Raw genomic sequence first — 9361 nt, forward strand, 5'->3', positions numbered from 1 at the left:
CTCCCTTGCTCGGCGATCGACATTGGAGTCGTCGAGGACGTAGGCTATCTCACGCGCAACACGCACACGCTCGACCAGTTCCGTGCCATGGCGGCCCACGTATTGCAGGAGCAGGATGTCCTCGACGCCATCCAGCTTGCCGTTGATAACTCGCTCCTACTGAAGTCCGAGCAAAGCCAAGCAACATCTGTATCTTCCTACATCAGCCACAGCCAGTTCTGCATCGGCCTGCGCTCGACCATGCCGCTCGACCATGCCGCTCGACGCCCCCGGCAACCGCACCCCCTGGCGCCGCGACCCCCGCATGGCCCTCTACCACAATATCAGTACAAGCGCAGACACCACAAGCACAACCACTGATAAGACAAACGCCGTGCTGCATGGCTTCCTACACCAAGCAAAACTCACCCCGGAGACGCTCACGCACCAAGCCTCCGCCGACCTCCTGGCCACCGAGATAGGCAAAGCGCTGTTTACATTTATGCTCCGTGACCACGCGGAGCTGGAGACAGAGCTGGACAGGCCCCTTGAGAACCTGGGCGTTGACTCCCTGCTTGCTATTGAGCTGCGCAATTGGTTCCGGTTGAACCTTGGGCTGGATCTGACGGTCTTGGAGATCTTGGGGGCCGGGAGTTTGCGGAGGCTTGGGGGATTGGCGGCGGGGAATCTGAAGGTGAAGATAGGGGGTGGTGCTACCAGTACTGGGGGTGCCATGGGTGAGGAGTCTGGGGTTGAGAGGGCTGATGCTGTGAAGGATGTTGAGAGGAGGTACTTGGGCATGAAGGCGCCGTAGGTTGGAATTAGGTTAGTCTGCTTGTCTTAATAGAAGCTGCTTCCGGGGGCAAACTTGCAGAAGCCATCCTCGGGTGATAGGGAAAATACAGGAACTGTCTTGCAAGTTTCTCTTTAAGTTAGCTTCTAGAATAGTAAACCACGGTCGATTCAGTAGCTCTCACAATCAACGTGCTCAATACAGGAACCACGAATGGCGAACATCCAAGTATGCGACCCGCAGGAGCCCAGACAAAGCAATCCAGCTCATTACTGCGGCCGCCCCGTCCGCATAAAGATATTCGACGGCATCTCCCTCCCCTGAAACTCCTCGTCAACTTCATACTCGCACTCCCCGCCGTCCTGCACAAATCCCAGCCGCCGATACACATGCCGCCCCATACTCGATGCCTCCAGCACAGCCTCCAGCACAGCCTCCAGTCCCCCGCGCCTCTTCGCCTCGTCCAGACCCCACTGCACGAGCTTCGTCGCAACACCCATCCGCTGGAACGCCGGGTCAACGACACACAGATCCAGCACCATCACTGCAGGAGAATCAGATGTCGCAATCTCTTGGACAACTTCAACCCGCCGTCTATGCAGCGAGCGGTCCAGCTGCAGCAGATACTTCTGTTCAACAGGGTCACGTGGGTAAATCGCCTCCGCGTCGATATCAACCGGTACATCACCGTACCCCTCGACCATAGATGCCTGCACCCAGATCGCCACGCCGGCAATAACCTCCTCACCATTTCCGTAGACGTCGGGGTTAGGATTAGGGACGGTCGCCTTAAGAAAAACCGTGTTCGGCTCGAAATTGCGGTTCGCCGTGATGGACGACCACCGCTGCAGGAGCCGGTATACGCCTCTTTCCTGGCCCTCGGGGGTGTCCCACCCGGGGTTCATGGCCATCCAGATCCCGTCGCGGGCTTGAGACCCGAATGCGGAGGCGGATATGGCGAAGAACGGGGTGAAGTCGGAGGGGTCCGTTATGGGGGTGACGGTGACGGGGGGTTTTGGCATGGTGGTTGAGTTGGGTGGACTGGAGTTTGGTTATTTTGGTCGTGGCGATCGAAAAGGAGCAGGTTGCGAAGAGTCAAAACGTGAGAGGGATTCCAAGTGTAGGTTAGGTGTCCTTACCCCGGGATTCCCCCACCATGCGGGGCAAGGCTTGGGGGTCGCCGTCGCTGCCTAACACTACCTTGACACTAACAGGGACCAAGTCAGGGTTAACACAAGCCTAGCCCTACATCCCGCCAACCCTAGCCCTAACTCCACGCCCGCCCAGGAATAAGCTTCGCGTCCGTGTTACCAGCAACCCAAGCCTCGAGACGGCTATGTGCGTCGCAGCATGTATTTGGCTTTTTTGCCTCTTGCGCTAATGTCCTTGTCTTTTAGAGTTGTACTCATGGTCATCCCTGCTGCCGCCGCTGCAGCAGAAGGTTCTGGTTCGTGGCGCCTGCACTGGCCCATCCCGCTCTGCTTCTGCTCCCGCGAGGCGTACGTGGACTCGAGACTCGACTCGAGACCCTACACCGGAAGGCTGCACTGCACTGCAGCACTGCAGCCCGGCGCCATCCGTATCCAACTTCAAGGCTCCTCCCGTACTAGGTGCTGTCGCTGGACTCGATCGGTTCTAGGTTAGAGCTGTGCTCGGACCCTCGACCCCGGATCGAGTGCCGTTCTTGCAGACTCTGTATTGTACGGTAGCGGTATTTAAGAAAAGAAAAGAGAAAAAGAAAAGAGAAAAAGAAAAGAGAAAAAGAAAAGAAAATCTGTTAGCGACATTGACGTATTTGCTTTATTGCATTTCCGGCTAGTAGCGGACTGTGGAATGGAATTTGATTCATAAATCGTAATGATGTATGTATCCAAGTCCAACGCATTGTCTGCGGCTCGAGAGTTCTTTTTGCAGGCGAGCGGGGATCAAGGCGGCTCGTTAGTTAGCATTTTAGTTCTCTGCCCTGGACGGGCCGTTCAGTCTATTAAGACCCCAGCTAGCAGGTGCTTGTGTATCTGAGACGGGCAGTATGCGGTTTTGGGTGGTAGAATGGGATAGCGTCAATACCGTAGCGTCATACCGCATCGACGAAACGCTGAATATATCTGAAAGGGCGGTTCATGTGCCTGAAAGCATTTACAGCACAACAACAGGAAATAGGTACATTAGGCAATAAACATCCTATGTTCTTCGATCGGGGATACGGGCCTGGGTACCAAGCCGCGTCCCTACCTCGGTATCAAACTCGCAGTAGATATCGTTTGGCATCCTCCCGTATTAGTATGAACAGCCAAACCCGGATAGTGATCTATCCTCTCATTTCCCCGTTCCATCTCCTCCTGCCGACTAGAGTGCACTTAATCCACGACAGCCCTAAACACTCGGCCACTCATCCGCCCACTGCAGCACATTCCACCCAAACTGGTAATCCGCCGTCGTGAGCCCAATGTTCGGATTGGCGTAGTGGTAGTACAGCACCCAGCCCCGCGAGCTATCCTCAAAGACGCCCTGGCCGCCGGGCCCGTAGACGTTGTCGTGCGAGGCGAGGATGGTCGTGCCGCCGTTTTCTGTCAGGCAGGAAGCGCCGGTTTTGTCGACCTGTTCACACGATTATTATCAGCCACCGACACTTAAAATGAAGAGAAGAAAAAAGAAAAAAGAAAGAAAGAAGGGCATACAAAATCCCCCGTCCCCTCCGCACTCCGACAAACAACAACCCGGTACTCCTCCCCCTGCGCCGGGAAATTCGTGTCGTAGCTGCCGGCGCGGCCACTCGAGAAGGTCAGATAGTACCAGCCGCGCCGGTAGAAGATGAAGCCCGCTTCGATGGCGTGGTTTCCGGATGAGTTGTACGCGATTTGCACCGGGGTGTCGTCCTCCAGGCTCAGCGGGCCGGAGAGAGGCAGTTGGTGGATGCCGTTCCAGTAACTCCCAAAAGTGAGGACCGGGGATCCCCCGATCGATGCCCAGTTTGCGTCGATGGCGTTGTAGGAGCCGCCCTCGGCTGAGGTGAAGAGGGCGCCGTGGTCGGTCCAGTTTGCGGTCAGGTCGGGGGAGGTCGCGACGCCGATTACGCTGTCGCGCGAGCCGAGGGTGGAGATGGAATAGTACATGTAGTAGAGGTTTGTGGAGGATTCGTAGTGGATGTCGGGGGCCTGGGAGTCATTCCGTCAGTTTTGCTTGGATAGAAGGATGGATATCATGCAAATCGTCGTATTGTGCGGGGATGCGGATCGATTAGGGCTCGCGGGCGCTCAGCTGCAAGCCACACCCAATCACCCAGACTCCGAATGCTGGATCCTTGGGTGCCAACAAAGGGAAGCAAGCAAACATCATGACGATCGCAAACAATCCCAAGGGAGCGCTAGACCGCTACGTACCCAGAGATTCGTGCTCCCCGCATGATCGACGCTCGATCCGCCCGGTAGCGCCTGCCCCGCCGCCTCCCACGGCCCCTCGAGGCTGTCCGAGGTGTGGATGTAGATTCCGGCGCCCGTCGAGTAGCGAAAGTACCGGCCGTCCGAGACGCGCTGGTAGAAGCCCGGGTCGTGGCTCCAGCAGTCGCCCGAGCAGGCGCCTGGGTCGGAGTACTGGGCCAGGGCTCCCGCTGTGAGAAAGGGGAGGAGGAGTTTCATCGTTGATATGTGCTTTTAATATGATTAAGAGGTGGAGGGAATCGATATAATTTAAGGATCCTCAAATGAACGAAAGGAGAGGGCTGACTGGAATGCAGAGAATGCAGGAGGAATGGCCTGGCCGTCATGACATTCTTATACCTGCTTGCCGTGTCCTTGGATCTCCCCTTTGTTCTTAGTGACTTGCGGTATTCAGTCACTTTCTGCTGATGTCACGCAAGGGAGAGGACTGTCTTCTGGAAGCTTTGCTAGTTTAGCTTGGTTTGTATAGCCTCCTTCACCTGCAACCGCTCGGCTTCTGCAAGGATGCAAGTGACGTGTCACAAGATCCGACTCGGTCGGACTCGAGGATGGTGTGATTGCTTTACTTCACTTGCACCCGTACGTACCTACTAGGTAGTAGAGTGACTTGGCGAAGGAAGAGATCGTCATCGATCGACTGCGGCTTTGTTCCCCCTCTCCGCAGGGATGCAAATAGTGTATCCCTCCTGAGGTCATCACATTCACTTTCCTGCCTATCGTGCTAATTGTGCCTGACTTGCTTGCTCTTGCCCGACGTCACACAGTGCCCATCCTGTTCGTTTGTCCTGTCCTACCGGGTTGCGCTGCATCCTCCCCCTATAGGCAAGCCCAAACCCACTAAGCCCCTTCCGCAGTCTGCATAGCCTCTGCCTTGTCTGGGCTGACTTAATGCCCGCCCGACAGGCATCTCGCGCAAGGGGAGTATTGGAGCCACGTTTCCCTGTTATTTACCTTGCTGAGCATGGTGGTCGGCTGGTGGATGGCGTTTCCCGCGGTCGCTCGGTCGGCGGTCGGTCGCAACCCTCACAAAAGCCCAGACAAGCAAGGGCGACAACTGTAAATCCGACCGGGGCCGTGCTTAGCGAGGTAAGTACTGCAACTAAGGTATCCTCCGACTCCGATGCGATAAATGAGCTGCAGATCCTCTAGCTGTTGCTGGTAAAGTCGCAACCTTCTCCGCTCTCTCGCATTCGCCGGGCGCGGGCATCGCGAGGGTTTAGCGGGGAGCACACCATCACCACTTACCACTCACCCACCACGGCCTATCTAAAGATAAACAAATGGAGCTTTGCAGGCTAGCTAGCAGGCTAGGTATCGGCATTATCGGGCAGATGCGGGCGTCTCTGCCGTGTTGCGTACATTAGCTGGTAGCTACAGCAATCACGCACTGACCGCATGACATCGCCGACCGCTAGCTAAGCAAAGCATGAGGCGCTGTCAGTGTCAGCAGGGCTTAGGACAGCTTACCGACGCCATGTAAGACAGGCGACTCTCATTCGCGAAGATGGACTTTCCGTGCGAAAATAAGCTGGCCAAGAGGCGGGCACAGGGCTCGTGGCGTGGCGGTGGCAGCGAAGAGTGCAGTGCATTACCCCACACTTTCGCTGCGGGAGATGGGAGGCCTGGCCAGCCGGGCATCTGACGATGAGGTCATCCTGCTTGTGGAGTGCAGCTGAGGATGAGTGATTCCGGTCGCAGATTGGGTGAGATGCGGCCTATCGGGTTGGATGTTTGGTGTTGGGAGTCTCGTGGTGGGAGCTGGATGGAGATAGGGAAGGCAGTCTGCTGTGCATCGCATGGTTAGTCTGCGGTAGTGTAGCCCACCTAAGCATGTCGACATATACCGAGGAAGAAAAGAAAAGAAAGGGAAGAAGAGAAGAGGAAAGTATCCCGGAAAGCAACAATTAGTATTAATAACGACTAAAACCACTAACGAGTAACTATCTTTCGCACCATGGCATGCCGGCCCATTTTTGGAGAAAGAGAACAAGACTGGATCTGCAGTTCCAGCCTTGTCCTGTCTAGTCTAGACTTCCCCCTAAGAAGGCAGAATCTAGTAGTCCCCAGCGCTGCCAGAAGCCTTGCCACCCTCGTTGTCAATGGCAATGCACTAGCCACAATTAGCTTTATCCAAATACGCCAGACAAAAGGTTTGGAAGATGAACATACAGTGGCTCCATCGGTACAGCAAGCAACGATGTTCTTGCAGGCATAGCCGTCCTCCTTGTCATCGACCAGAGCTATGAATGAATTAGCCATCGCACTCATTTCTCTCTTCAAGACGCCGAGGGCCCGAGTAAACACCGGAAGGTAAAGGGTGTACATACAGAGAAGACCAAGGTGGTCAATCAAGCTAGTCTTGGCGCAGGCACTGTGATCGTTGCCGTTGAGGCCGCTGAGGAGACCCAAGTCGAGGAGGCCGTTCAGCAAGCCGTCGTTCCTGGTCTCCTCAGGGGAGCTGCAGCAGGAGATCCCGCTGGGAGTGCAGGTGGCGCCTTCGCCATGGGCGAGGAGGGCCGCGGAGGCGGAGAGCTTCTTAGCCGGGGCCGCGGTGGCGGGGAGGGCGGAGGCCGCGGCGGTGGCAGCGATGGCGAGGACAGCGAGGAACTTCATTTTGATGATGAGCTTGGATCGGAAGCTGTTGGTTTGAAAGTTCTGAATGTTGTATTGGATGATAGAGATGGATGAGGATGCTGATGGTTGAGCTAAACGGCGAGGTCGAAGAGGGTTTATATACCTTTGAGCCTCTATACAATCACTCAAGTCCTCGTTGTATGCGGAAGCCGTAGAGACGAACATCTGAAGCTGGTTGCGACACCAAGATACAACCGTTTAGCTCACGACGCTCGTTTTCAGCATCCAGTCTACGTCGATCGATGCTACATCTCGATGCCATCTATACAGACGGGCACTCAAGCCCCCAAGCCACCGACCCTGTTTGCAACCGTGGCTCTGGACGCCAGGCGCAGGTCCGCGAGCAGCTGGTTCGCTGAGCCATGGGCTGCCGGTTGCCGGATGGACCTTGGGCACGCCGGGTGGCTGGAGGGTGGCTTGAGGGCGTTGATACGGTGCGGGCTAGGGCTAACTGGGCTAACTGGGCTTGTTGATTTCTTCTGAAACCTACTTTCATTAGGCAGAAATTAGCTGTACAGCGCTGGGTAGACCGTCGGAACACCTCGTCCCATCTTACTCCTTGCAGCAGCGCAGAGTAACTATGCATCTGCATGGACACTATGTCCCTCCGCACCCCTATGTCAGCGAAGTCGACCTCGAGAGAAGAACATTCCAACCCCAGACTGTCATCGCCGGAATAGGTACCCGGCAGAGTCTAACTGGTCAATGCAACCAGGTACCCACGACACGAGAACGACACGAGAATGACACCGCTCACAGTGGGTGATGATTCCGGTGTCAGATCAATGACCCCTTGATCTCGATCTCGTGTGCCTGGTGGAACGACAATAGCTGTCAGCCTGTCAGTGACAGCTGTTGGTGGAGTCAAATAGAAGCATACCATAGAAGCCGGTGGCTGGTGCCAAGCTAGGGACATGCCGGGTGCGGCGACGCCACAAGAGCACAACCGCCGCAGTTGGAATGCAAGGGGCCCATGACAGCGCGCAAGAAGTCAAGTCGACGATCTTCGTATCTTTTGGCAAAATCGTGTCGTCACAAGCCCTCTATCAAAACAACGTCGTTGCGCAATACGTACACTGACCAATGCATGACGGCTTTTGACGCAACGTTATCGCCGGAAGACACCCACCCGATCTCCTTCCGAGCTTCGGTGTTACGGTCCAGGCCAGGCGCCGCATTCCTGAGGTCCATTCCAACAGGCGCATTGCATTTGGCAGAGCATTCCGTGCTGCTTGTCGATATCTCACTCTCGATTCAGATGGAGCAGGTCAATGATGCTTCCGAGCGCAAACCTCGTCTTGGGGAGTTGGGTTTCTGTGGTGAGTTGGATATAGGCAGCATGAAACCGACCGGGCGTAGACAGGACTTGTTCGTAGACGACATGCAGCCAGATGCCATGGTGGGATTGCTGCGTCTGCGTGGTTGCGGAAGGACGTGACGGGCTTGCTGTCTGTTATCGTTTCGTTGTCCGCTATGGTAGAATGGAGAAGGATGCATTACTCGCGCTTGGTGAACAAGTACCAGCAGCGATGAGTCGGTGTTGTAAGGGCTGATTGCGCGAGAGGACCACGTTGGAGAGAAGGAGGAGGACACCCAAGCAGCGTCACAACTCTCTCGGTCACAAAGAGCCACACTACCTACCGAGTCTGATGAGGTGGAGGATTTGGAGTCGGCCATATTGAGGACCCCGGCAGCGGCCAGCGAGCCAGCTGCGATGGTGTAGTTTCTGAGACGGTGGAGGAGGAGGAAGAGGAGAACACGCGTCGGGTGAGAAACAGACGTCGTTACACGGAGACTGGGCCAGGTTGGCGGTGGCTCATCATCCAAACGGTGGAGCTAGATCGTGCGGCGAGGTGAGGGAGGAAGGCAGTGGGCAAGATGGGATGCAGGCAGAGGATCACGGGGGTGGTAAGCAATCGAGGCCGCTGCTCCGATAGAGTATGCTACTGGATACGCAGAGGATGAGATTAGGATTTATCCGATGAGACACAAAAAGCAACAGCTCGTTTGACGACTGGAAAGTAGGTACAAACAAACATCCGGGGACGACAAGAAACACGACCTCAGCCGGAGCACCTAGTGATAATGGGTATGGACCACCGCGGATTGAGGATGGATGGCCATCCAAACAGAAACACGATCACCAGCACCAAGACCGCAATCAGCATCGTAACGCACAGCCAGTACTGTCTGAAGACGAGACGGAGCTGGCCGCCGTTGTCGTAACCAACCGCTCCCCGGCATTCCACGCCTCCATCTGGGCGAGCATATGCCTCATGGTAGACGAAAGAGGGGGCTCTGTTGGCCACAACGTTGTCAATTCTATTTCCGCGTTGGACTAACATGGCGGGTTCCATTCGCTTGGAACGTTGGAACGTTGGAAGTTGGTTGGAGGAGGGGGGGGAGGTTCGGCGGGATGGAGGACGAGCGTTGTTGGCTAGAGTCGCAATAGATGGAGAGAGAGAGAGAGGGAGAGAGGGAGAGAGAGAGAGAGAGAGGGAGAGAGAGAGAGAGAGAG

The 9361-nt window shown here is 55.8% G+C and overlaps 6 protein-coding genes across 6 annotated transcripts; 2 read left to right on the forward strand and 4 right to left on the reverse strand.

Moving 5' to 3' along the window:
- Nucleotides 1-253: 253 nt before the first annotated feature.
- Nucleotides 254-793, forward strand: BDW74DRAFT_179032 (acyl carrier protein; the record flags this gene model as incomplete). The annotated part of the gene is made up of 1 exon (XM_073729343.1): nucleotides 254-793. The coding sequence occupies one exon, from the start codon at nucleotides 254-256 to the stop codon at nucleotides 791-793; it is 540 nt and encodes a 179-aa protein (XP_073583179.1).
- Nucleotides 794-1041: 248 nt separating this feature from the next.
- BDW74DRAFT_179033 (GNAT family N-acetyltransferase) lies at nucleotides 1042-1794 on the reverse strand (the record flags this gene model as incomplete). The annotated part of the gene is made up of 1 exon (XM_073729344.1): nucleotides 1042-1794. The coding sequence occupies one exon, from the start codon at nucleotides 1792-1794 to the stop codon at nucleotides 1042-1044; it is 753 nt and encodes a 250-aa protein (XP_073583180.1).
- A 189-nt stretch (nucleotides 1795-1983) lies between these two features.
- Nucleotides 1984-2582, forward strand: BDW74DRAFT_154890 (uncharacterized protein). Its single transcript, XM_073724744.1, has one exon. The coding sequence runs from the start codon at nucleotides 2123-2125 to the stop codon at nucleotides 2414-2416; it is 294 nt and encodes a 97-aa protein (XP_073583181.1). The 5' UTR covers nucleotides 1984-2122; the 3' UTR covers nucleotides 2417-2582.
- On the reverse strand, nucleotides 2567-4174 carry BDW74DRAFT_154891 (glycosyl hydrolase). The gene is made up of 2 exons (XM_073724745.1): nucleotides 3451-4174; nucleotides 2567-3370 (listed from the first exon to the last, which is right to left on the reverse strand). The coding sequence occupies exons 1-2, from the start codon at nucleotides 3883-3885 to the stop codon at nucleotides 3146-3148; spliced, it is 660 nt and encodes a 219-aa protein (XP_073583182.1). The 5' UTR covers nucleotides 3886-4174; the 3' UTR covers nucleotides 2567-3145.
- Nucleotides 4175-6100: 1926 nt separating this feature from the next.
- On the reverse strand, nucleotides 6101-7255 carry BDW74DRAFT_154895 (uncharacterized protein). Its single transcript, XM_073724746.1, has 3 exons — nucleotides 6537-7255; nucleotides 6379-6449; nucleotides 6101-6319 (listed from the first exon to the last, which is right to left on the reverse strand). Exons 1-3 carry the CDS (start codon nucleotides 7006-7008, stop codon nucleotides 6263-6265), a joined length of 600 nt encoding a protein of 199 aa, XP_073583183.1. The 5' UTR covers nucleotides 7009-7255; the 3' UTR covers nucleotides 6101-6262.
- A 922-nt stretch (nucleotides 7256-8177) lies between these two features.
- Nucleotides 8178-9273, reverse strand: BDW74DRAFT_154897 (uncharacterized protein). The gene has a single exon (XM_073724747.1). It carries the CDS (start codon nucleotides 9198-9200, stop codon nucleotides 8907-8909), a length of 294 nt encoding a protein of 97 aa, XP_073583184.1. The 5' UTR covers nucleotides 9201-9273; the 3' UTR covers nucleotides 8178-8906.
- Between the last annotated feature and the right edge of the window lie 88 nt (nucleotides 9274-9361).

This window comes from Aspergillus multicolor (genome assembly GCF_047715735.1).
Source record: "Aspergillus multicolor strain CBS 133.54 unplaced genomic scaffold BDW74scaffold_15, whole genome shotgun sequence".
NCBI lineage: Eukaryota > Fungi > Ascomycota > Eurotiomycetes > Eurotiales > Aspergillaceae > Aspergillus > Aspergillus multicolor.